Below are 26,870 nucleotides of genomic sequence, written 5' to 3'. Positions count from 1 at the left end.
GACAGTATTCAGATGCTGACATACAGTGTTTTCTGCCAGAATCCCCATATACTGGAAATTCAGTATAAACCATGACCGTGGGAGAGAACAGAGAAACCTTGAGATGAGAAGAAAACGTTTGTACGTACACTGACAACATGAACTTCTGAATCACACTTCCATCTTCACAAATTTCAATATAGAGAGTATTCTCATTAAAACGATGTCATTTTTAGTCAGAGTTTGCACCCTAGCAAGCATAGGTCAGGCAAATCGTGGATCAGAACGATGGGTGATTAATCAGTTCAGGATACCTCACCTAATTATGTCTTAAATTTTATAAGGAAAATGGACAATAAATGTGGCAATAGTGATTTCTCAATATTTTTGTTTATTTAGCCTTCTTTGGATACCCTTGGGTTTCATCAACTTACTATTGCTCAATACGTACTATATAATCAGATAAATATGTGTTCATGTTATTGTGAACCTCTTGGATAACTGTCAGCATGCTGGCAAAGTGATTCAAGCAATTACGAGTTTGCCACTGATAACTCCAAGTAACAACCAACAAGATTTATTGCGCTCTTATGAAAATTGAAGTTTCCAGTATACAAGAACATAGTGTCAGCATGCTGGCAAAGTGTCAGTAGCACATTACCCTTTTTCTAGTTATTTCCATCAAACCTAGCTTTGACAATTCTGAAACACCAACGGTTGAGCGGTCCTTTTCTACTGCTTTCTTCATTTCATCATAGATTAATCTTTTGTTTGCTGAGGGAAAATGCTAGATTAGATCAAGGATAAAAAAAAGGAGCAGCAAAATACGCATAATCTTATGGACATCATTAAGTGCAAGAAACATTGATTAAATAACCAGGAAGGAATTTGTCTCAACCATCAGAAGAAAAATGGGAATGCCATAACAGATTGGTCACGATGTCAACTAACAATTTAACCAACTCTGCAGGATGCCCAAATGGTAGTACAAGTAAAAGCGGTGTTCTCTATTACCTGTAGTGGCCTTAATTCAGAGCATAAGCAAAGCTCTTAAAATTCCATGAAGATTCAGTTTTGAACAGAATGCACTTTTTAAATTACAAATCGTGAATTTCCTGTCAGAAGAGAAATGATGGCACACACAAAAATCTAGCCAAACAATTCCTAACTTTTGCAAAGTATCCAGATCAGATGCCAAATATTCTTATAGAGATACTGAGCAAAATTTAATCATTTTTTTGTTGAAAATCCAACCAAATTTACCAGCATCCAGATACATATAACAACTTAACAGGTAAAGAAGAAGAATTTGTAGGACAAACACCACACTGAATCTTACTGGCAGGAGTAATGATATGCAAGTGTTTGACTACAAAATGTAATATACTGTTCACTAATAAAAGAATGCCATTAAATGAAATCTTATACTTGATTTTTTACAAAACAATCTAGCAGTTTAACATCAATAAGCAGCATCATTTGCTAGGTAATTTTACCCTAGCATGTGAAAACATGAGAAGGTACAGGTCACAGAATGATATTCAATGAGACTGCATTCTAGTAAATTCTAAAACATCAGGCTGCACAAATGATACTAGTATACGATATAAAATTGTACAAGATAGTCAAGTATCAACGGGTTGGCAGAAAAAATAAATAAATAAAGCAAAACATAAATGCAAGTTTAGTGAGAATATGTAAAACAAATGCACAATCCTGGATATGCATTTACATGACATTATTACTTCTACGAGAGTCGAAACTATATCTTACAATCGTCCGTCATGTCGATAAAATCAACAACAATGATGCCACCAATATCCCTCAAGCGCAGCTCACGAGCAATCTGTGTTGAAGAAATTTCAAGATTAGCAATCAAGTCCAGTACTTTAATAATCTTCCATACTTCAAATATACAATCAACCTATGCAAGCCAGATTTATTATCTTGCTCCATAGCGTGTGTATGGTTGCTGGTTACACAAAACACAAGTACCAGTTGCAGGTATGGTATCATTGTGCAAAGCAATTTTCTAATAGGGATATCAATGCATCAAGTATAATTTGAGTAATAAATGGTACTCCCGTTCCAAAATAGTGTTTACTAGATTTTTCAAAGGCATACTTTTAAACTTTGACCGAGTTTATAGGAAAAAATTATCAGCGTCTAGAATTCCAAATCAATACCATTATTTTAATCATGGTTATATTTCATATGGTATATATCCAGTATAGTAGATATAGATAATTTTCTCGGTGAACTTGGTCTAAGTTTCTGAAATTTAACTTCTGAGAAAACCAATGTGCACTATATTATGAACGCAGGAGTACAGAATATCCTGATGAAGGCTGATTGTCCCAGCTAAAAAAAAGAGAAATATGCACTATTTAATCTTAAAAAGCAGAAGGTTATGAAGTAAAATGTGTGCCATCAGACAGTGAATTTTTTATTTAGTACTTGAAATGAAATAAGTAACAATTCCTTTGTGAACCATACACAGATATCACTTCTCAAAATACAATCACCTAAATGACAGTAAGTCAACAACACTCATAAAATGATAAAATCCAAATATTATGCTATTATTTGATGTTACATTCTACCAGAAGGGATGCATTTATTTTTGAATGTGCAATAGCTACGTGTGTGTGAGCAGCCCACTCATTAGGTCATCCTGCCTTGGGATTAGATAACCAACATATAAAAGAACTAATGAAAATTTGTGATATGAGCATGTGATACACTGATGCTAATATATAGCTAACAATATGAAATTAATAGAATAGCCAAACAGAACCAACAGCCCGGACAAACTGACATACTACCGCTATTCAAAACATAAGGCACATAAGTATACATGTGATCAACTTTTTAAAACTTTGACCACTAATGTTGTTGTATTTGTCTTGCAAAATATTTGCATGTCATATATCATTTTACTAAAAAAATTAAGCATATTATAAAGTAAAAATCGTACTCAAGATCATGCATTGGAGACTGAAAAGTCAAACACCCCTTATATATAAACAGGGGAGTAGCAGCTCTAGCACATACACCAACTGCATCCCTTAAGTGCTACTGCAAAGTCGATAGTTTCATCATAAATATGTTCACTCATAACAAGAAGCAAGAGCAATATTTTCATAGCAAACCTGTGCCGTGCAAGACAAAGTGCAATGAATTGCATCTGTAGCAATTAATAAAGCAATGAAAGTGAATCACGACAGAAGGATAAGTTCATGACACAGATAGATTCTGAGAGACAATTTGGAAGCAAATATACTGTTTTCCTGCAAAGCAAAAGCATAAAGCACATACTTGCTTTGCAGCTTCAAGATTGACATCTAAAATAGCCTTCTCCTGCGACGTCCCTTGACCAAACATACTGTGGCCACCATTCACATCAATGGAAACTAGAGCTTCAGTCTGTTCTATAATTAATGAACCCCCATTCTGTAGCACAACCCTGCAACAAAGGAAACACTATCATATAATAAGGCAGAAATTTATAAGCATCTCTAATATCAATCGGCGTGGCTCCTTCACCAGCTCAAGTTGCCGCGGGAGCTGCTAAAGCTTGACCTAACCAAAGCGTTTGACTCGATCTCCTGAACATTCGTCCTCAAGGTTCTTTGTCGCTATGGTTTTGGCAAGAAATTCTGCGGTTGGCTGTGCATATTGTGCTCCTACGCCAATACTAGGGTCCTGATCAACGGCATGCCCAGCGCACCGATTTGGCACCGGAAGGGCATGTGGCAAGGGGACCCGCTTTCCCCGCAAATCTTCATACTGTCCGTCGACACCCTCTGCCGCTTGGTTCAGCCTACCCTGGACTTTGGCTTCTTTACCCTCATAGGCAAATCCTGGCTAAATCCCTGCACGCTGACGACGTCATTGTCCTCTGCCATCCTTTCAGGCAAGAGTTGTGGTACAGACATGCGAAAAGCTGGTGACTCAATAAGTGGTGGCTGTTGCAGGCGAACTGAATACTCGCTGGTCTCCAATCGCTTGGCGTCCAGCTGTGTACTAGTATGCGATTGTGGATGGCGTCGTGACGAGCGGTGGAGGCAACGGTAGGCCTCCTAAACTCCCTGCAGCGAGACGTGGTACACCAATCGATCAGATCTATCACATTGACCATTGGCACAGCCCGGGGCAAAACAAACACATGGGCAGGCCACAATGTTACATGGGCTGGGCTTCTTTACTTTGGTGCATTAGCTTGATGTGTTTATTACCTAACATCCCGTCATTATCAGAAGGACACTAGTGTTTGAACCCCTGAAAACCAGCCGCTGAATGAAGACATGGACGAAATATACAAGATGACACCTCATAATTCCGTCGATAATCATCCATAGATGTTGTGCCACCTAACTTCTGGGCAGTTTTTAGTCTGTATAAGTGGAGGAAGCCGACTTATGGTGGATTTCGTCGCCTCTGGCTCCCAAGGATGGCCGAATTTCCCCTTCGTCCCTCCATAAATACCGCCCTAGGACATTGCTGCAACTTCGTGTAAACTGATGTGTCCAACGACCGCCGGTGAACCGCTTTTCAGAACCCCAACTCATATTCGCAATACTCACATTGCTGTTCATAGCTTGGTCAATAACAACTCTGGAGTTGGTTTAGCGATTGCATGGCACAGCGTCAACACACATTGTAGTCGGATCGTCAAAGTCAACTCCTATAAAATCAAAGGAGTACCTCTAATCGGAAGATCAGGACACCCAAGTGCCTATCATTGGCAATGGGCAGTCTTCTTGCCAGTTTTGGTCTGACCGCAGGCTTGGCAGTAGCGCGGTGGCAAAATTATCAACTGACATCCTCGCCAAGATCCCTAACAGTCGAGGTGAAATTCGCACCGTGGCCCAGGGGCTTCTCAATGGTGCCTGGATTGACAACATCCTGATTGAGCTTTCCTTGTTGGGGCTCTGAGAGTTTGTGACGCTCTGGCGAGCCTACCAACCCTTCGATGAGCCTGAATGCCTCGTCTGGAGGTGGACTAAGTCTGGTGTCTACTCTGCCAGACCAGGCTATAGGGCAACCTTCCATGGGTCTGTCGCTGTTGTGCCTGGAAACATACTTTGAAGACATGGGCTCCTCGTAAAGTCAATTTTTGGCTGGCCGGTCTGATCGTTGTTGGAATGTGCAGCGCCCTTGCCCACAAAGCGCTGCCACATAATCCTGCTTGCCTGCTCTGCGTCCAAACTTTGGAGACCATGCAGCATCTCCTGGTCCACTACCTGTTCGCCAGGGATATTTGGCATGAGGTCATGCCTTGGTTCCGTACCTCCTCCAGGGGGCCTGATCCTGGCGAGACCCTCATCGACTAGTGGCTGGAAACCAAGCAGAGAACCTCCAAGGAGCGGCGAAAAGGCCTCGCTAGTACTGTACTCCTAACATCTTGGATGATCTGGAAGCACAGGGATGCCTGCACCTTCGGCAACGCACAACCGAACGATCGCACCCTTCTCAGTGATATCCTTCTTGAAGGTTGTGCCTGGGTCAGAGCCAGAGCCGCCGGGCTGGCTGCTTGCTGGCCAGAGGGTTGGGACAGTTCACTCATTCCCGAGGGAACCTCCTTTTTCTGCCATTTTTCCTTCTTTTTTTTCCTTGGCTCCCTTGGGTGCCAATGTCAATTCGGTCATGGGCCAATTGACTTGTTTGGCCCATGATGGATCAGCTATTACAAAACCAACTTCTAAGTTAACTTAACTCTTTGAGCTAGTTCTACGCAGAAATACCTACGACACCAAGCCACTGTAGTTGTTGCACTCTGCTCTTTGGATTGGCTTTTATTAAATTAATTTATTCTTAGTTAGGAAGTGATAAAAGCTATGGTAGCAGCAATGCAGAGATAACATCCACACTACTCCACAAAAGCAGCTCCTTGGTCCAGACGTACTGAAGCTACTTATCAAACTCAAATACACAATTACAGATGCAATTTTGCTCTCCAGTAGAATGGCTCGCAGATACTACACACAGGAAGCAAAAACATTAGCAGCTGTAAAACGAACATCAGTAATGCAGGAAGAGATATCATACCTTTTGCAGAGAATATTGTCGATCTCCTTTTCGATCTTATATTCATCGAATATGGGAGTTCTTTTCTCGTAGAGGTCGACTCGATTGCAGAGCTCAGGTGCAACCTCTTGGAGATAGCCCGTAACCTAGAAACGAAAGAAGAAAAGCTTTTTTTTACATCAAGAGGTCTGGAAAATGTGATTTTCTACTAAGAATGGACAATATCCCTCAATGTAAGGTAGGGCACACAATACATGTTTTGCTTTTATATCCATAAGAAACACTAATATGCTGACAGTAAAATGTAAATTGTACATTTTCACTTTAAGGTTGTTTTAAGGTACACTAATATGCTAACAGTACAACTATCCATATTTAATTATTATGCTTTGTAGGACAGTGGAGGCACACCTGTGGTCGAACCCATAGATTGTTCTGGCGACCCACTCCTTTGCTGCCTGGAGCTCTACCTCAACTAGGTCAGCCATAACTTGTATTCCCATGAGGCCATAGGCCAGTATATATACATGTACAGGTGTAGGATATGCAGAAAACCCCTTATACAATGGGGTAAATGCAAAAGGCTACATGGCTATATAAATAGTACTCTAACACCCACCCTCAAACTCATGGTGGATAAACAACACCGAGTTTGAAGAGATAGAAACCATGCTGCACCCTAGTCTGGGCCTTCGTAAAGAAATCCGCCAACTGTAACTCGGAAGGCACATACTAAAGAGCAATAACCTGATCCTGCACACCAACGCACACATAGAAAGCATCAACACCAATATGCTTGGTGAGCTCATGCTTCATAGGATCGTGCACGATGCTAATAGCGCATGTACTGTCAAACAATAGCAGGGTAGGTGTAGTGACAGAAACACCAAACTCCTAAAGTAACCACTGTAACCAAGTCACCTCTGCCTTCAAAAGAGCCATAGCTCGCAACTCAGCCTCTGCACTTGAATGGGAAACTGCAGTCTGTTTCTTCGTCTTCCAGGCAAATGAGAGAACCACCAAGAAAAACAAAGTAAGCAGAAAGTGAACCGCGGTCTGAGGGATCACTAGCCCACGTAGCATCCGAATAAGCCTGAAGCTGCAAGGAACTAGAGCAAGGAAAGAACAGACGGTGAGAGATCGTGCCCCGAAGATACCGGAGAACACGACGGAGATGACTATAGTGAACCGAAGTGGGAGCAGAGACAAACTGACTCAGAATATGGACTGGATAAGAGATATCTGGACAAGTGACAGCTAGATAGACAAGACTACCAACAAGATGATGATAACGTGTTGGATCAAACAAGGGGACACCGTCAATATCACGGAGGTGGACATTGAGCTCCATGGGAGTCAACAATGCGCTCATTTGTAAGAGCAACACAAGCAAGATCCTGGATATACTTTTCCTGGGAAATAAAAAGGCCATCGGTGGTAGAAGAGACTTCGATTCCAAGAAAGTAGCAAGGAGGGCCAAGATCAGACATAAGAAACTGCTCACTAAGACGGGCCTTCACAAAGGCAATATACTCGGGGTCGTCGCCAGTGATGATCATGTCATCAACATAGAGAAGAAGAAGAGTTCGACCATGAGCAGAAAGGTGGACAAACAGCGCTGGATCATGAGCACTCGCTGAAAAACCAGGGGCTGTCACCACAGAGGCAAAACACTCAAACCAGGCGTGAGGAGCTTGCTTAAGGCCAGAAAGAGAGAGCGATGAAGACGGCAGACCATGCCATCAGGAATAGAATACCCAGGTGGTGGCTGCATGTAAACCTCCTCACGCAGCTCACCATTAAGAAAGGCATTCTTAACATCAAGCTGAGACACAGACCAGTGCCGAACAAAGGCCACGGCAAGAAGTGTACAAATAGTGGTCATCTAGGCCACAGGAGCAAAAGTCTCATCATAATCACGACCGTGTTCCTGTTGAAAACCACGAGCCACAAGACTAGCTTTGTAGTGCTCAAGAGAACCATCGGAACGAGTCTCAACCTTGTAGACCCACTTACAAATGATGTGACAGACACGAGGAGGAAGAGAAACAAGATCCCACGTGTCGGTGCACTCAAGAGCAACAAGCTCCTCAGCCATCGTAAACTGCCATCCAGGATGAACAACAGCTTCACGATATGAAGTCGGCTCAAGAACAGCAGCGCTTGCGCTTGGAAAACCAAGTCGATCAACAGGCGGAAGCGAACAAGGACGCAAGCCATAAGTAGGTTGATGAGATGGGGAAGATGGCACATCAATAGACACATCCACATTACGCGGACGACGAGTATAATACCGAGGAAAAGATAGAAGAATACGAGGAAGAATCACTGAGATAGGTGAGGGTGACGAAGAAGACACCGGGGATGAAGGAGCAGAATCATGTGACGAGCGAGGTGAGGAAACCATGGGAGATGGCGTTGGATATGCATCAGTCGGAGAAGCAGGGGCAGTAGGACGGACGGACAAGGGCTGAACAAGAGTGATAGGTGTGTCAGGAAAAGTGAGGAAAAATATATCCTCCACTGAAAAGGTCGAGGAAGATGGACGCGGGTAGAAGGGACGAGACTCGTCAAAAGTCACATCCCGAGAAATACACATCTGGCGACTAATTGGATCCCAACAACGATAGCCCTTACGCTCATCATTATAACCTAAGAAGACACACTCAACTGAACGGACAATTTGGTGTGTTCATGAGGGGCAAGAACATAGCAAGCACAACCAAACAAATGAAGCACCGAATAATCAGGAGAACTATCAAAGAGATGCTCGGAAGGAACGCCACCCTGCAGAGCAGTGGATGGCCAAAGGTTGATGAGATAGGTGGAAGTGGAGACAGCCTCAGCCTAGAAGTGAGGTGAAAGAAGAGGCGGCAATCATCAATGCAAAGCCGTCTCAAGAAGGTGACGATGCTTGCGCTTAGCCACGCCATTCTGAGCATGAGCACCAGGACATGGCAACTGGGCAAGAGTACCCTGCTCAGCAAGGACTCCATGCAACATCTTGGAGATATACTCTCCAGCAGAGTCAGCACAGAACACACGAATAGGCATAGTGAACCGAGTGTGAACCATGGCAGCAAAATGCTTATAGATGGATAACACCTCACTACGAGAAGACACAAAATATATCCAGGTGTATCGAGAGAAATCATCTACAAAGATAATATAGTAGCGATGACCTCCTTTCAAGGCAAAGGGAGTTGGACCCCGGACATCAGAGTGAACAAGGTCAAAAGGACGCTGAGACAGTGTCGCTATGAGGATAAGGTAATTGGACCTGTTTACCAAGCCGACAACCCTGACAATCTAAAGACACACCGCCGGAAACGGATCCAAGAAGACCACGTCGAACTAAGGATGAAAGACGAGAGCCACACAAGTGACCAAGGCGAAGATGCCACTATTGAAAAGAGCTGGTAGACAAGGCAGCAGAGGGGGGAGACTTGCAACGGACGGCAGATGAAGCCAGTCAAACTCCCAGAGGCCCTGAGAGTCATGATGTCGAGGGCCAGCACCAAGGAGAGCGTCAGAATGACGGTCCAGAACGGAACAATAGTGAAAGTCGAGAATGACACGACAACCAAAATCAATAATCTGGCCACCAGAAATGAGCTGCATGGTAAGTCGGGGAACATGAGCAACATCAGGAACATGAAAAGATGAAGTACCAAGAATGCCTCGACCAATAACCGGGAGAGAGGTACCATCACCAGTAAGAACATGAGCAAAAGAATCAAGAGGTCGAGTAGAGGACAAAGTGGATGAATCATGAGTCATATGAAAAGATGCTTCGGTATCAAGAATCCACGAAGATGTACCTACTTGTATAGAAGGTGGTCTCACAATGCCAAAGAGTCAGTAGCAGAACCAGCAGAACCTGTCGATGGAGAACCGGAAGATGGAGCTAGCAGGCATCGAAGTAGCACCAATCTCCTGCTCGGTCAAGGACTCAACTGAAGAGGTCGACGTAGATGCACCCGACAATAGAAAGTCAGAGGCAATCAGCAGGGCATGAAGTTGCGCAATCTCCTCAATGAAGTACACAACTGAAGTAGTCGACATAGTAGCACCGGGAAAGGAGCGGCCACCACCACTTGTGGAACCCGCTAAATGTGACGGTGTAGCATGACCAGTAGCACCGGCAAAGGCCGATGGTGGAGGAGACGAGGCCGTATGCAGACAAGCACCAAGGGCCAAGGGAAGACATGTGTGTGAGGCACAGTCGATGGAGTCATACGCACTAGTACAGCCGGTGAAAGTCGCAGAGGTGTCGGGGAAGAGCAACATTCACAGGTGAAAGTCGCGAGAGGAGTCAGTGTAGAGCAACAATCACCATATGAGGTCACAGGAGGAGCCGCAGAAGAGCGACCAGCACAACCTGCGGAAGACGCCTAAGGGGACGACGTTACAGGTGAACAAGCATCAAGCCCCGAGAAACGGCCCATGTGCAAGACAGGGGTAGTGAAGAAAACAACGTCAAGATTCATCGGGCGGCGAGGGACATACAACCCCGATGAAAACATCTCTCTCTTTTTTCTCCTTTTTTCACAACCGACCGACAGGCAGTAGCAGCCCTCACGGGCTACCACCAGAGGGTCCCGACGGGACCAAGGGGCAACAGATGAGCCGGAGATCAATTCCAGCCGGAGGTGGCCGGGTCCGGCGGCCAGCATAAGGAATCAGCGGCCGGTGGTGACAAGAATCGATGGCCAGCGGCAGAGATCGGCGAGGAACGACAGCTGGGGTCAGAATCGCGATCGAGAGCCCACATGACGAACCGGCGGGGCCATGAACTAACAAGGTGACGACCTGGGCGGCTCGACAGAATCAGGAGGCAATCCAGAGGAGGGAACCAGGGCAGGCGACGCGATCCAGAAAGCTGGACCTGGATGACTCAATCTAGAGGAGTCTCGCGGAAGTCTGTGGCTCGATCCAGAGGAGTCCCGCGGCGTCTCGATCTAGAGATCAGGACACGGGCGGCTTGATTCAAGACGAAGCAGGTGGCTCGGGGCAATGGCGTTGACCGGAGTATTGGGAGGGTGGGCAAGCAGTTGCCAGAGTAGAGAAACGAGGCGGCGACGAAACAGCGACATCTTGTCACAGCGGTAGTACACACCACCGTGTGACTGCCAGTTGGCATGGCCAAGTGTAGGCGTGTGTGGGTTCCACCTGTAAGCGTGTAAGAGGCAAGGGCCAATGGCGTAGCGTGTGTACTTAAACCCTGGAGAAGGGATGTATCGGCATGTTGGTTGAAAGTAATCTGAATTCCCCTCACCTACTCCCCCTTCGCTCATCCCCTTTCCAAGTCTTCGCACCTTTTCCCTCCCGATCCAATCCGTAGCCTACTCTGGTCGCCCCTCAACCAGATCGGGGCGTTACACATCCAACAAGGAGAACACGACGACGCCAGGAAAGGATCAAGCACGAGTTGTGCGTGCTAAAAAAACCTGAGATCTAATACCATGTTAGGAATATGCAACTTGTATTCCCATGACGTCGTAGGCCAATATATATATACATGTACAGGTGTAAGATATGCAGAAAACCCCTTATACAATGGGGTAAATACAAAAGGCTACATGGTTATATAAATAGTACTCTAAGAAGCCACTCTCTGGTATGGGCCTGGGCCTCCTAGGCCAGCAATACATGGGTCACTCATACAACACTCGCCCTCAAGTAGGGTGATAGATATCATTCATTCCCATCTTGATGCGGAGCATCCCACGGACATCACCATGTCAAGTGCCCCACCATCAGGAGACACACGCATCTCCCACATCATACATATGAAGGTGAATTTCTCTTCTTTACGTAGTGTTTACTTGCCCCTTCGAGGATGGTATACTACTTGACCCTCCTTCCTAATGCATGTATAGGTTTAAGCTGAGCTTCGCGCATGTTGAGGGAATGCAAGCACAAGAGTACGACTATGCCATCCAAGAGGGAAGCGTGGAAGCAATGACGAAAGAAGAGGTGCATCCGGACGGCTAGCCGGACAGTCCGTGTGGGTCTGCACAGCTTCAAAACCTTCTGTTGCCACCAGACTGTCCAAAAGACTCGCCACCGGACTGGCCGGTCCGACCGACCAGACTATCCAGTCCTGCGCCGAAGCCTCCGAAGATTTGCACTACCGGACTGTCCAGTCCTCCGCGACCAGACTGATCGGTAAGACTGACTGCGCAAAGTTTTGGGCCCACGAGCCATGTATCCCCTCCTCACTTACCCATTCGTGGGTGGACCTATATATACCTCCCCCCCCCTTACCCAAAAAGGTCAACACCGCAAACACACACAAACACAGGTAGCACAACCAAACCTCTCCCCCACCTTAGATCCAGGGTTAGCTAAGATTAGAACTCATTCCTAGTGGGATTCCTCCATTGTGGAGATGACTCCTCATGGAGAACACGACCTCCCGAGGGAGAAGACTCACGCAATATCAAGGCCACGTGAAGATTCCTCTACGAATTCAAGCCCTCCTTGTGTTAGGACTTGGGGAAGAACCCTATCTTGTTTCATCTCTCTCTTGTGGATGATTTGGATCAAGGATCTATCTGTGTGTATCTTTATTGCAACTTGTGTGTTGATTTGTACTAGTTCCCATTGTGTTTCCCCTCGTGTTCTTCGTGTTCTTCCTCACATCCACCTCCACTTCGTGAAGATTGGACCACTCTAGTATGGGCCTAGCCATCCTGGGCCAGCAATACGTGGGCCACATGGGCCACTCATTTAACAGGCTTATGTGACAACAAAAAATGTGCAGCAAATTTTCAGAGAATATATTTTCAAGTGTTTACTTCTTGGATTACAGAAAAAACAGGCATATAGAAGTCAACTTCTGTCTAGAGGTACACACCATAAAGCATGCATCGGTGTGAAGGAAAAATATTTTACAAAAAATATTTCTTCAAGAGTTTAAATGACTATAAACGTACCTCATGGTAGGTGCGAGGAGAATCCACAACCAACCTCTTGACCTATATTTAGAATACCAGTTAATCGGGATTCGAGTAAAGCGTTTGAAAAGAAATGTACTCGTGACATAATTTTATTGGTTCTGCTGTGTTTTGAACAGTATGCAAACTTAACTCACCTTCTCATTAAAATCATCTTGAACAATAGATAGAGCCTGGCCCTTTGATCTATACAACATAACAGGAATAGCACCTTCCACACCCTCCTCGGCAGCTAGGGCAGCAGATTGAGCATGTTCAGTTATTCCTTTCCAGGTAGATAACAACCGATCAAGGTCCTTGTTTAACTCCTCCCAAGAATGGCCAGCGGCAACTGTACGAGCTGTCAGAGTAAATCCAGGAGGTCGTAATAACTTTGTAATGCCCTTCAACCGGGTGCGTTCTATCCCAGTAATCTTTTTTGAAACTCCAACTTTGTTGCCACGAGAGACCAATATCTGCAATTCAAAATGGAAGGCTCATTCCAAAGTTAAAAAAGTTTCTACCTGAGCACCTATGCACCATACAATGCGGGGTCTGTCAGAACAAGGGCATTCTTTCAAAAGTTTTGGTACTTAGATCAGAATGTGCCTCGAATAGTTAGTCGTCGGTGATATCATTAACATGTTATCATGGCAAATGTCCGTAAGCGACATATTCCAGGTAAGTTAAGATCATTGCTTTGTTCAAGATCAGAACTCAAAAAGGTTTCTTACATAGTGAAGCATGAAACAGCTTGTTATGGCATATTTTGCAAATGCACGTGTTAAGGATGTTGTACATCCCAGATTTTTCTTCACATTTTTTTCATGTGCGTAACATGCGTTTTTGCAACAGGGTGCAGACACAAATAGTGGTGGTTCCGTGAACTAACCAAGCCGCATTTAGCGGTCAGAGATATTCCTTTTGTGCGACTGTTGTACCAATGGCAAACAAGACCAAACAAGTTGGGGTAGGCTAGAGTTGAAACCCATAAGATCTCGAAACCAACTCATGGTTCTGGCACGTGAATAGCTAACACGCATCCCTGTCCATTCCTAGTTCTTTGGTGATAAACAAGAGATTATGAAGCATTAATTTTTTTAAACAAGAGATTATAAAGCTCTAAAAATGTAATGCTCGAAGAGCATGAGAGCTAATGAACTATGTTAATCTTACGCACCCAAAATCGGCTTCTTAAGCATGGAAAGGGACTCAGTGTTGGACCTTTCGTGCCCAATCCCTCCTTGACAACTTGAACCATGATTTTTGTGCCCTTGCGAACTTGAGACCACCTACATCCATTTGTATCATCGTTAGATTCCCTCAAAGCATGCTGAATGGAAGATAATGTCTTAATATCATTGCAGATCTCTGACCGATCTCCTGGTGAGTGATCATCATTGTATTCATCTTCCACGTGATCATCAATTTCATCATCCCAACCAGAGACATTTTCAAATTCAGCACCATCAATCTTCTTCATATTAGAATGGGACACAATGTCCAAGCCTTCTTCATTTTCCTTAACATTCTGAGCCAGAAATGTTGATGAATCATCGTCATTTTCTTCATCTGCAAACTCATTGTCAGCCATATCATCATCAACATCATCATCATCATCATCGTATGTCAGAAGGCTCTCATGGTTATAACCAGAATCATTAGCAGAACCTCCTTTAATATCCTTGACAATTTGAGGATACACAAATGGATCACGGTTTTGCTTTATGCTCATAAGTGAAGGTCTCAAAATTCCAATGTCGACAAAAGCACCTCCCATGTGAGGCACAAGTTTTGTTATTATACCTAAATAAATACTGTCACAATGTACATTGTTCTTTATGGGCTCCAGCAAGAGTTCAACTAATTTCCCATCTTCCAATACTGCAATTCTCTGTGTACTGCAGATAGAGGAGTTAATTAATATGACTCTTGGTGGTTCACCACTGGCAGGCATATCCTTCTCAGAAGCTGCTGAGGGTTTATCAAATTCTTTTAACCTTTTCATAATGCCCTTTGCTTCTACTTTCCGTTTTGATATAACACCAGCTCTGTTTGCTGTCACCCAAGACTGAAATAACCATGGCTCCTCCACAGGCTGATCCTGTTCAGGCATGTTTTCAGTTATTTCACCTGAATCCTTTTCCGTATTCAAAAACTTCCTTCTGTCTTTCTTGCGTTTCACTTGTGCAACGGAGTTCTTTGCTGAGACGATAGGTCCAAGAACCCATGGCTCCTCAACAGGCTGATTTATCTCATGTTGGTTTACACTTACTTTAATTGCATTTGGTTTATCAGCTGCAGCAAAATCATCATGCACACTGATGGATGGACTGACTGAATCTAAAGGTGTGCCATTCCAAAGTCTCATTATAATATGCTCACCTGCCAATCAACTGAAAACATTTAAGTGTTCAGAAACTCTAAGGGCCTCAGTCAATACTAATTAAATGAAAATATGTGGTAGAGCAACATTACCTACAGATGAAGCTCCGTCCACCATATCTATAACAGAGTGGGCTTTCACAATGCTCTCACGCTTCCCTCTCTCAGCAATTTGATCTTCAACAGAATCAGCTTCCATCAGCCATGATCCCCAGGAAGGAGAGGAAATACCTGCCACACTGGTTTCCATCCACTGATCTTTTACAAGGATGACATGATTTTTCTGGCTAACAGAAGGTATCGATAAGGAGCACTCAGGTCCAGGCCTCCATATGATGTCATTAGAGGAATTTTTTTCCTCTCGAACAAAATAATTATACTTGAAATGCACACCATATGGTACCTGAAAGTGTGTAACATGTCAAAAGAATGATATCATTTTTCTAACAATCATAATAAGCAACTGTTGTGTTTCTGATAATAACCATGAATAGGCAGGCATGTCAATTAAATCAATTACCCATAGCATTTGACACGAAAACTGTTTGTAAAGTTGTGAATTTATAATGTTTCTCAGGTGTATAAAATACAGGAAGATGTGCCTCATCCTCCCAATATAGGTTCCATATAACAATGTTTCTTATCACAAATCCATAAACAAAGGAATTTGTGAAGTAAAACCTAAACCGAGCAACCCAAAAAGGAATGGAAATTCTACTTTGCATAAGTGTGCATGCGTGCACTTCAATGGGATTTTTTACTATACTGAGAGCACATGCAGGCATGCAAGAATCTTACACATCATGCTGACATCATCACATTAATTGCTTTTTGAATTTTTTAAATGATTTATCTCACAAACCATTAATCCAATAACGATCAGTCTTAACCGATGGGTTCACCTCGGCGAGGGCTATGAAACAAGATCCCATGTGACATGTTCCGGTGAAAAAAAACCGCTGCCACGAATTGCCAGATTATGTCACCATAGTTGCCATCACGGTTGCCACAAGAATTATGAGTAGTTACCAGACAATAATTTTGTATATTTTTTAACTTTGCAATGTTATATTTTTTAACTTTGCAATGTTATGCAAAGCTAGATAGTGATTATTCAAGTGTTAACGAGTAAGAAGCATCAGCCTACACTTCAGTTGAGCAATCTGGCAACTAAGTTAATTAAATCCGGTAACTATCTGACTAATAACATGGCAAGTAAGTGATAGTAATCTGCAAGTATCGACAACAAAAAGTTGTCGAAACATGCCGACATGTGATCTAGTTTTGAAGATCTCGCCACGAGAAAGCTAAGGTGAAAGTGGATCGTCAATCAGGTTAACAATTCAGGAGATAGAACTTTTTTTAAGTTCAAATCTGAAAGAATCTTTTGATGATGTCATGGTTGCATGTGTTATGATGCAACTTGTATTATTAGGAGGCCAAAGCCAGCATATATACATGTACAAGGGGATGCCAAAAGACCAGAATACATCATCAATATAACTCTAACCCCCCCCCCCCCCCAAACAATGAGTTTGGAGAGGTGAAATCTATGTTGCGCTCTAGTCTGGGCCTTCGTGAAGAAGTCCACTAGTTGTAACTCAAAGGCACATACTGAAGAGCAATAACATCATGTTGCACAGGCAGCGCACACATAAGAAGCATGAACACCAATATGCTTGGTAAGCTCATGCTTCACGGGGTCCCGCACAATACTAATAACACCTGTACTGTTTGACAAGAGGGTGGTAAGCGTAGTAACAGAAACACCAAAATCCTCCAGTAACCATCATAACCAAGTCACCTATGCCGTCAGAAGAGCCATAGCTCTCAACTCGGCCTCTGCACTCAAACGGAAAACTGCAGTCCGTTTCTTTGTCTTCCAAGCAATGAGAGAACCACCAAGAAAAACACAGTAGGCAGAAAGTGAACGGCGATCCGAAGGATCACTAGACCATGTAGCATCCAAATAGGCCTCAAGCTGTAACGAGTTGGAACGGGAAAAGAGAGACGATGAGAGATCGTGCCACGAAGATATCGTACAACATGAAGAAGAAGGTGACTAGTAAATTGAAGTGGGAGCGGAAACAAACTGACTCGGAATATTATAGGATAGGAGATATCCGGACGAGTGACAGTAAGATAGACAAGACTCCCAACAAGATGACGATAACGGGTCAGACCAGACAAGAGCTCGCTATCAGAAGCGCGAAGGTTAACATTAAGCTCCATAGGAGTCTTAACAGTGCGCTCATCACTAAGAGCCGCACGAGCAAGAAGATCTTGGATATACTTCTCTTGGGAAATAAAAAAACCATTAGAGATGGAGGAAACCTCAATCCCAAGAAAGTAACGAAGAGAACCAAGATCAGACATAAGAAACTGGTCACTGAGACGGGCCTTGACAAAGGCAATGTACTCAGAATCGTCGCTTGTGATGATCATGTCATGAACATATAGAAGAAGAGTGTGACCACGAGCAGAAAGGTGGACAAATAGCGCTAGATCATGAGCATTGGGCGAAAAACCAGCTGCAGTGACCACAGAGGCAAAACGCTCAAAACAAACATGGGAGGCTTGCTTAAGGCCATAGAGAGAGCGACGAAGACGGCAAACCATGCCATCAAGAACTGAATACCCAGGTGGTGGCTGCATATAAACTTCCTCACGCAACTCGCCATTAAGAAAAGCATTCTTAACATCTAGCTGAGACACAAACCAGTGGCGAACAGAGGCCACAACGAGAAGTGTGCGTACAGTGGTCATATGGGCCACAGGAGCAAAAGTCTCATCGTAATCACAACCATACTCCTGCTGACAACCACGAGCCACAAGACGAGCTTTATAGCGCTCAAGAGAACCATCAAAGCGAGTCTTAATCTTATAGACCCACTTACAAGTGATGGGACGAACACGGGGAGGAAGAGAAACCAGATCCCATGTGCCAGTGCGCTCAAGGGCGGCAATCTCCTCTACCATCGCAACTGCCATTCAGGATGAACAACTGCATCTCGATAAGAAGTCGGCTCAAGAACGGTCGAAAGACCATAGCGAGAAGGAGAATATCGGTCAAGTGGCCGACAAGGCCGAGAACGAAGACCATAAGTCGGCTGAGAGGAGGAAGACAACACAGGAAGTAGAGGGTACATCATTAAGACTTATCTACAACACGTGGATGACGAATATAATGGAAAGGAAAAGAGGGAAGAGGTGGAATCACTAGAGGTGGAGACGAGGAATGTATCGGTGATGAAGGTGGAGAAGCGGAAGGTATCGGTGATGAAGGTGGAGAGTCATGTGATGAGGGAGAAGAAACCATAGGAGAGGATGCCATCGGATCTGCAATAGCGGGACGAGTAGGAATACTGGGCACAGAGGGAGGTGTATTCAGAAACATAAGAAAAGAGATGTCCTCCGTGGAAAAGGCCGAGGAGGATGGGCGCAGGTAGAAGGATCGAGACTCATCAAAGGTCACATCCCGAGAAATACACATCCGGCGACCGACAGGATCCCAACACCGATAGCCCTTATGCTCATCACTATATCTGAGAAAGACACACTCAATAGACTGAACGGTCAGTTTGGTGCGTTTACAAGGGGCAAACAAAACATAGCAAACGCAACCAAACAAACGAAGCGTCGAATAATCAGGAGAACAGCCAAAAAGGCACAAGAGAGGAATACCACCCTGTAGAGCAGCAGATGGTTGAATGTTGATGAGATAGGTGGAAGTGGTAACAGCCTCAGCCCAGAAGTGAGGTGAAAGAGAAGCGGCGATCATCATCACACGCACCTTCTCAAGAAGGTGATGATGCTTGCGCTCAACCACACCATTCTGAGCATGAACACCAGAGCGAGAGAACCGAGTAAGAGTACCCTGCTCAGCAAGGAATCCTCGCAGCGCATGGGAGATATACTCACCAGCTGCATCTGCACGAAAAACACGAATAGGAGTGAAAAACTAGGTATGAACCATGGCAGCAATTTTTTTGTATATAGATAAGACCTCACTACGAGAAGACATGAAATAGATCCAAGTGAAACGAGAAAAGTCGTCTATAAAGATAATATAGTAGCGATTACCCCCTTTCGAAGCGAAGGGAGCCGGACCCCAAACATCAGAGTGAACGAGATGAAAAGGGCGCTCGGACATTGACTCATTGTGAGGGTAGAATAGTTGAATCTGCTTACCAAGCCTACAACCCAGACAATCTAACGAAGCGTTATCAGAGACAGACCCCAGAACACCACCATGAACCAAAGATGAGAGACGAGAACCACATAAATGGCCAAGACGATTATGCCACTACTGAAAAGAGCTGGTAGATGCAGCAAAGGGGCTGCGGGACTAGTGGCGGTGGCAGCGAAGGGAAGACGAATCCAGTCAAGCTCCCAGAGACCATCAGAGTGTCGAGGGCCAGCACCAAGCAGGGCGGCCGTGCAACGATCCTGAACAGAACACAAATCAAAGTCAAGAATTACCCTACAACTAGAGTCAACAATCTAACCACCAGATATGAGCTGCATGGTAAGTCGGGGCACATGAGCGACAGAGAGAACATGAAATAAAGAAGTGCTAAGAGTGCCTCGACTAGCTACAGAGAGGAGTGCCATCAGCCGTAAGAACACGAACAGGAGACTCGACAGGTCGAACGGAGGTCAAAGTGGAAGAATCATAAGTCATATGAAAAGACGCTCCAGTATCAACAATCCATGGAGATGTACCTGAATGATGAGAAGGTGGTTTCTCAGTGCACGAAGAGTCAGTCACAGAACCTGCCGGTGAAGAATCCCAAGCAGCAAACAGGCATCGCAATTGCACAATCTCACACGCAGACAGGGACACATCGGAAGAGGGTCGAGGTAGAAATACCTGCCGACGATGAGCAGTCGCCACCACCCGTGGAAGCCGCGTGTAGAGTCGACCGAGAGTAGCGAGCAGACGTAGAGCTGCATGTGGAAGCCACTGGAGGAGTCGACGTAGAGCGATCACCTCCGCGCCCGGAAGCCACTGGAGGAGTCGACGTAGAGTGATCACCTCCGCGCCCGGAAGCCGCAAGAGGAGCTGACGTACAGCGACCATCACAGCCTGCCGAAGACGTCATAGGGGACAGCATCATAGACGGACGAGAACCAAGCATCGAGCGACGACGTATGTGCGAGACGGGGTCAACATAGGGAACACCAATGAATATCACCAGATAACCAGGATGCGAGGGCTTTTTTTTTGCTCACGGTTTAACCAAATACTAACTGAACCAATCTGCTGCTCACCCTCACGAAGGAAGCCCGGGCGATAAAACAACAAACGCTCAATCGTCACGCGCTATCCAGATCAGAGTCTGGCAGCAGCAGAACACGCGAGCTTGCAAGAGACGCAGCCGACACTGGAGAAGCACCACGCGAGGTCGGGCACGTCCAACTGGCGAGATAGAGCGAAGCCGCCGCCGGCCGAAGGAGCAGCATCACGCTGGCTCGAAAACAAGCACACGCACACGATGCAACGAGCGGATATTCAGCGCGGTCAGCGAAGCAGCCAGACGGGAGCAGGCACTGCCTGGATCTGATGGGCCAGGGCCGGTCAGCATGCGACAGCAGGGCCACGGCCTGGAGGAGGCAGCTGCCGGCGAGCAGTCATGGTGGGGCCATGGCCAGGAGGAGGCAGCTAGCAGGGCCTGGTGGGCCGAGGTGGGTGGCGCTTGGAGGAGGACGAGGGAGCCGCCGGATCGAGACGGGAGTGACAGCGACTGAGTCCTCCAACCGAAGACACCAGCGCCAGATAGCAGATCGGGTGAATTGGGCGTTTGGCCTTCAGATGCAGTTGTAGATTAAGGGTTGAGGAAGCCTGCGACCACCGGCAAAGAAGGCAACGGCGATGCGCGAGGTTGGATCAGAGGCGAGTTGTGGCGCCAAAAACAAATCTCTAAACCTAGGCTCATGATACCATGTTATGATGCAACATGTATCATTAGGAGGCCAAAGCCAACATATATACATGTACAAGGGGATGCCAAAAGACCAGAACCCCCCCCCCCTCTCTCGGCCCTCCCTCCCGCCCTAAAGCCAAACCCATTGTGTTCAATCAAACTTTTTTTCATATACATTTTGCCTTTTGTGGAGACAGGTGCCTACTCTCTCTCTACCCCTCCCTCCCCCCTCCCTCTCTCCCGCCCCTCCCTCCCTCTCTCTTCTGGGGGGTGCGTGCTCGAGAAGAGCTCCGGTCAACTGATTTCCGGCCAACAAAGTTGTGCGCGCGGCGCAAAACACTGCTCCCTCTCTCTCTCTGCCCCTCCCTCCCTCCCTCTCTCTTTTGGGGGGTGCGTGCTCAGGAAGAGCTCCGGTCAGCTGATTTCCGGCCAACAAAGTTGTGCGCGCGACGCAAAACACTGCTATCTCTCTCCCTCTCTCCCTCCCCCTCTCTCTCGTGTGTGTGCGTGTGTGTGTGTGTCCATGCTCAGGAAGAGCTCCCATGAGCTGATTTTCGGCCAACAGTTCGCATCAGACTTGTTCCGAGGGAGGAGGCATGTGAGTGGCGGAGGACTGCCTCGTCAGGCTCCAAAACCCCACCGCCGTTTGCACTTACCAAACCACGGACGCGGCAAGATGCAACACAGTGGAGGAGATATTATGGTGCAGCAAGTGGTGCACAATCCCAGCGACGGCACCAACCTCTCCTTCCCGATGATCACCTGCTCGAACTACTCCGACTGGGCGCTGGTAATGGAGGTCAACATGCGGCCGCAAGCCTGTGGGATGCCATGGAGGACGACACCGTCTCCTGAAAGGACGATCGGCGGGCCATGGCGACGCAGATCCAGTCCACCCTGCCAGAGAAGCATAGCATGCTCGCAGCGAAGAACCAAGGAGGCATGGGACGTGACCAGGACGCAGCGCGGCGGTCCCATGCGGGAGGTGAATGCCCAACGCCTCCGTGCTGAGTTCGAAACGATCGCCTTCAAGGATGGCGAGCGGATCGACGACTTCACGATGTGTATCACTGGACTAGTCGAAATGATTGCCTCCACACTTTGTTGTCCTAGCTTAGCTATTAAGTATTGCTAGCATAGCCGGTTTGGCTAGTCTTATAAAAGGACATGTACTCCTGTTTGTAGAAGTAAGCGTGTGATATTGGTATAAACCTATAGAGCTTCATACTACTTCCTTGTGTGCATGTGTGTTGAGAAAACGGTGAGTGGATCCTGGTTTGAGAACCTAGCAGTTCTAACAGACATAAAGAGAAGGTGTTGGAGCGGCTCAAGCCAAGAAAGGGCTCTTGCCTATGTTGCATGGCATCTCATAGTCCCGTGAGTCATGATGAGCGAAGTTGCATGGATGACATTTTGTATGCTTCAGCTATCGGGTCCAGCATGTATGCAATGTTATGTACTCAACCAGATGTTTCCTATGCTCAAGTGTTACGAGCAGATACCAGGCTGAACGAGGTGAGAATCATTGAACAACAGTTAAAAATATACTTGAATACTTGAGAAGGACTAAGGATATGTTCTAGTTTATGGAGGTGAGGACGAGCTCGTTACAAAGGGTTACACTGATGCTAGTTTCCAAACTGATAAGGATGACTATCAATCGCAATCTCATTTTGTGTTCTTTCTAAATGGAGGTGCAGTGAGCTGGAAGAGCTCCAAGCAAGAAACGGTTGTTGATTCTATAACGGAGGCCCGGTACATCACGGCTTCTGAAGCTACGAAGGGAGATTTTCGGATTAAGAACTTCATTTATGCACTCCGTGTGGTTCAGGGCGCATCCAATTCTTTCGATTCCTATTGTGAGCTATCGCACAAGCCAAGGAACCAAGGCATCACTAGAAACACAAACACATACTCAGGCGATATCATCTCATATGAGAGATTGTTGAGAGAGGTGATGTAAAGATATGCAAAGTACACACGGATCTAAATATTGGTGATCCACCGAAGAAGCCTCTCCCGCAGCCAAAGCATCAGGCGCACACAAGGGCCATGGGCATATGATGCCTAAATGATCGACTCTGGTGCAAGTGGGGGACTGTTGGAAATATGGCCTAGAGGCAATCATGTGATGATGTTATTTCCCTATGTATTCATGACTTATTTGTATTGTCCTTGCACATCATCACTGGTATGTATCGATAATTATGTGACTTGTTTGTTAGACTATATATTGTATGATAATTATTCTAATGTTCCCTGGTTGATAAGGTTATACAAACACATATCCTTTGACTGGTATATGATTCGGTTAATGACTATGTTTCGCAAGCCATGGGCATAGACATGCTGCCCGATAGTATGAACTCGCGGATGGGGATCACCGAGTCAAACATATCCACTTCAAGACGCGTCAAGATATTGTAATTTGTTAGTCTCAAATACAACTTATATGTCGTGTCCTAGACTTGAGATCTTCGCATGTACTCAGGATGTCAATCGACTTGGGATCTATCAAACTCTCCTCCATAACTAGGTAGTTATAAAGCTAGTTTTGTTTTAGTCATAAAACATGCCACGAGACATGGTTGATTGGTTGGTCGATGTAATAGCCCAGGAGTAGCACATTTTATTAGCCACTGAAGAAAAGAATAATATGGTCTCGATGCCAAACCATAAAGGAAATGAAAGGAACTGGAACAAAATAAAACATTTGAGTGGGCAAAACACTTGAAATGAACAACAGGATATAATCTAATTGTTGTAATAGGCTGAAAAAGCGTAACTAAATGTTTTAGTTGTTCCCTTGGAAACCATCATATGTTTCAAGCATATGCATCACTTTTACACAGAAAAGGTAGAACACATCCATAAATAGGCATATTTTATTTACTAAGCAAGATCTCTTCCAGAATGCTAAAGTCACTTAGTTTGCGCCGGTCCAGTTTGTTTTCTAGTTTACCTTGACCAGACCAACCACAGCATGCCTTATTGAATATAACTTGCTCGTTATTAACTTGCTTAGATGATATTATAGCAAGTTTAGGAAACTGTCCAAGGATGTACCATCTCACTTGACTAGTTTGGCACAAAGTTATTTCGGTTGGAAGAGTTACCTTGATTACAGCCGTCCATTTATTGCTACTTTTAACAGAAGGATTCAACTGAACAGCCATATCAGGTTCCCAACAACCCAGGGTAACTGGATCACCTGTTATGAAGATAATGTAACCATCCATAACATCTGCTTTAACGCTCCATGATATCGTACAGAATCCTTTACATGTTATGGCTGAGTCATCTGTAAGAAACCAACTGGGGATGACATAAACTTCAAAATATCCACAATGTGATGAAGTATTTTAGGTGCACATGCTTTTAACCTTAATATTAACACTAAAACAAAAATGAACAGCTTTACTGAAACAGAAAAATCAACCAGTCTACTGGTGCTACACAAACATTCTCGATTGATGTTGGCTATTGCCTATTTGGCTTTGCTTGTACAGATTAGAACTTCTGGATAATTTTTCTTGTTGTTTTGGTGTTCTTAACCTTCCCCCACTGCTCGTACAGAGCCAGACAATGACATCACATGGTTTCAAAATTATCGATATCCAATATTTATGCATTGAAATATACAAAGAAAACTAAAAGGTTGTTACCTCATTTCTAAATTCACGTCAATTTTGGTTAGTTTGGTATGTACCAAAATAATATGGTATATAAAGAAACCGAACCATATTTTGATTTCATATTGTATTTACTTAAGTATTGACACAGTATATACCAGAAAACATACTCCCTCTGTTCCATAATTCTTGTCATGGTTTTAGTTCAGATTTGAACTAAACGAATATGAATGCAGAGTTAGCCTTTATGTGACAAAATATATCAAATTTTCTAATTTGAAGGCAAAGGAGAAATTCTGTATTGATATAGTAATGATTAAAAATGATGGTGAATTCACATTTGCATACACTCAATCACAGTCATAAAGGATACGGAATAAATGTGAACCTAGACTAATATTACCTAGAAATCATAATTAATGTACAACTTTGTATTAGCACAACAGATTGTAAATTCAGATAACCAAACAATAAAATACCAAAGTTACAGACTAACATACAAAAATTGACTGACTGTCCATAGAAGTGCCAAGTAACGTATCCATATTTTCTCATGTTTTATCACATGGTACCTAAAAGATATGAAGGCATTCAACCTAAGCTAAAGAAATTACCATGTCCTGTAGACATCAGTTGAGTTGGGGAATGAGACGAGTTTGCTTCCACCTGAAGATTGCCACTGGGGGATTCTGTCAATTGCACTGAACACAAAGTGTGCCTGAATAAATATGAGTTGCCAATCAACCACGGGATCAAGTGGCACAAGGGAAATTGAAGCTCCGTTCATCTAAGCAGGCAAAGATACTGTTCTACTGCCCACTAGAATCAGAAACAATCCAGGAACTCTTCTTACTGCCTTCCATATTATTATTATTATTATTATTATTATTATTATTATTATTATTATTATTATTATTATTATTATTATTATTAGCAAACATAAGACTAATCCAAGAATTCACTCACGATGATTTCACGATAAATACATGAACTCTGAACTGTTACTTTAATAATGTGCGAGAAGCAAGTCACTAAGCAAAACCACACAAAAAAGATTCGGTATCAGCAGGATATCCACACAACCAAATGAGGATGAAATCCAGGAAGGGACCTTCCCCGGTGGCCGGTCAGCGCTGAGCTGAGACCGGCGGCGACGCGCGGGGTTGCCCGCATGGTACCCAGAGGGGGAGTTGGAGGCAAAGGGGGTGCGACCAGCGCGCGGGCAGCCATGGCAGGGCATCACAGGGACGAGGTCTCTCCTCCGCGTGTACCCACCACCACCACCACCACCATTTGCTGTGAGGATAGGGGGATTGGAGGAGGGCGTTGGGGTTTTAGAGGGGAAAAAAGTGGAGATGGGAGGACACGCTGATGGACACTAGATTGAGAAAGCTGGAGGAGATAAGAAGAAGGGCTTTCTCGTTATTATAAGGTGCGTGGGGAAGCCGAATTTTGGAACCGGATACACGCTCTCTAATTTTTTCTAAAAAAAAAAAACTTACAATCTACTACTACCTTCGTCTAGATTTATTGGCCTTCTTCTTATTTTGTGCCAAATTTTGACAGTAGATGAAAAAAACGTATATTGTTGGATTCATATTCAAAAGAGGTTTTCAATTATACTAATTTTGTACTGGTATTTATAAAAATGTCCTAGTATATAACTTATTTTTTGATAATTAAATCAAAGGTCAAAAATTGACTTAAAATACAACGGGACTAATAAAATCAAAACAAATAGTACCTGTGATGTGTATAAGTAGATGAACTAATAACGACTACAAACACTAAAGCAAGACGAAACCTTGTTGTGTCATCGCCCCTTCCTCGCTATAGCCGATAAAATCTTATTGTAGTAAACAGTCGAAAGCTGTCCGCTAAAAACCCAGAGGGCCAACGCACCAAAATAGCAACCATAGCAGATAAAGATAAGCTTAAATCGGAAGAATCCAACATGACACTACACAAACGGAAGA

The 26,870-nt window shown here is 44.6% G+C and overlaps 1 protein-coding gene and 1 pseudogene across 6 annotated transcripts in view; both read right to left on the bottom strand.

Annotated features, from left to right (window-relative positions):
- RNEE/G (RNAse E/G-like protein) overlaps positions 1-26,299 on the bottom strand; it is a 30,117-nt gene extending 3,818 nt beyond the window's left edge. The window contains exons 1-13 of one of the 6 annotated variants that reach the window (XM_048686927.2): positions 26,006-26,299; positions 25,509-25,612; positions 24,379-24,563; positions 20,209-20,424; positions 15,429-15,738; positions 14,327-15,335; positions 14,131-14,242; positions 13,109-13,426; positions 12,951-12,992; positions 6,031-6,155; positions 3,298-3,445; positions 1,753-1,825; positions 641-753 (exon numbers count right to left, since the gene is read on the bottom strand). In XM_048686927.2, the coding sequence (XP_048542884.1) occupies positions 641-753; positions 1,753-1,825; positions 3,298-3,445; positions 6,031-6,155; positions 12,951-12,992; positions 13,109-13,426; positions 14,131-14,242; positions 14,327-15,335; positions 15,429-15,738; positions 20,209-20,424; positions 24,379-24,563; positions 25,509-25,612; positions 26,006-26,124 (2,874 nt within the window). In that variant the 5' untranslated portion in view covers positions 26,125-26,299. Of the gene's footprint in view, positions 1-640; positions 754-1,752; positions 1,826-3,297; positions 3,446-6,030; positions 6,156-12,950; positions 12,993-13,108; positions 13,427-14,130; positions 15,336-15,428; positions 15,739-19,128; positions 19,266-19,418; positions 19,504-20,208; positions 20,425-24,378; positions 24,564-25,508; positions 25,614-26,005 lie in introns of those variants that run through there. The other 5 variants (XM_048686926.2, XM_048686929.2, XM_048686928.2 and 2 more) reach the window with 5 other exon arrangements.
- On the bottom strand, positions 6,769-12,943 carry LOC147959549 (uncharacterized; annotated as a pseudogene).
- Positions 26,300-26,870: the final 571 nt, after the last annotated feature.

Source organism: Triticum urartu, chromosome 7A (genome assembly GCF_056163025.1).
Source record: "Triticum urartu cultivar PI428250 chromosome 7A, HENAU_Tu73, whole genome shotgun sequence".
Taxonomy (NCBI): domain Eukaryota; kingdom Viridiplantae; phylum Streptophyta; class Magnoliopsida; order Poales; family Poaceae; genus Triticum; species Triticum urartu.
This window is presented reverse-complemented; position numbering and strand designations above follow the sequence as displayed.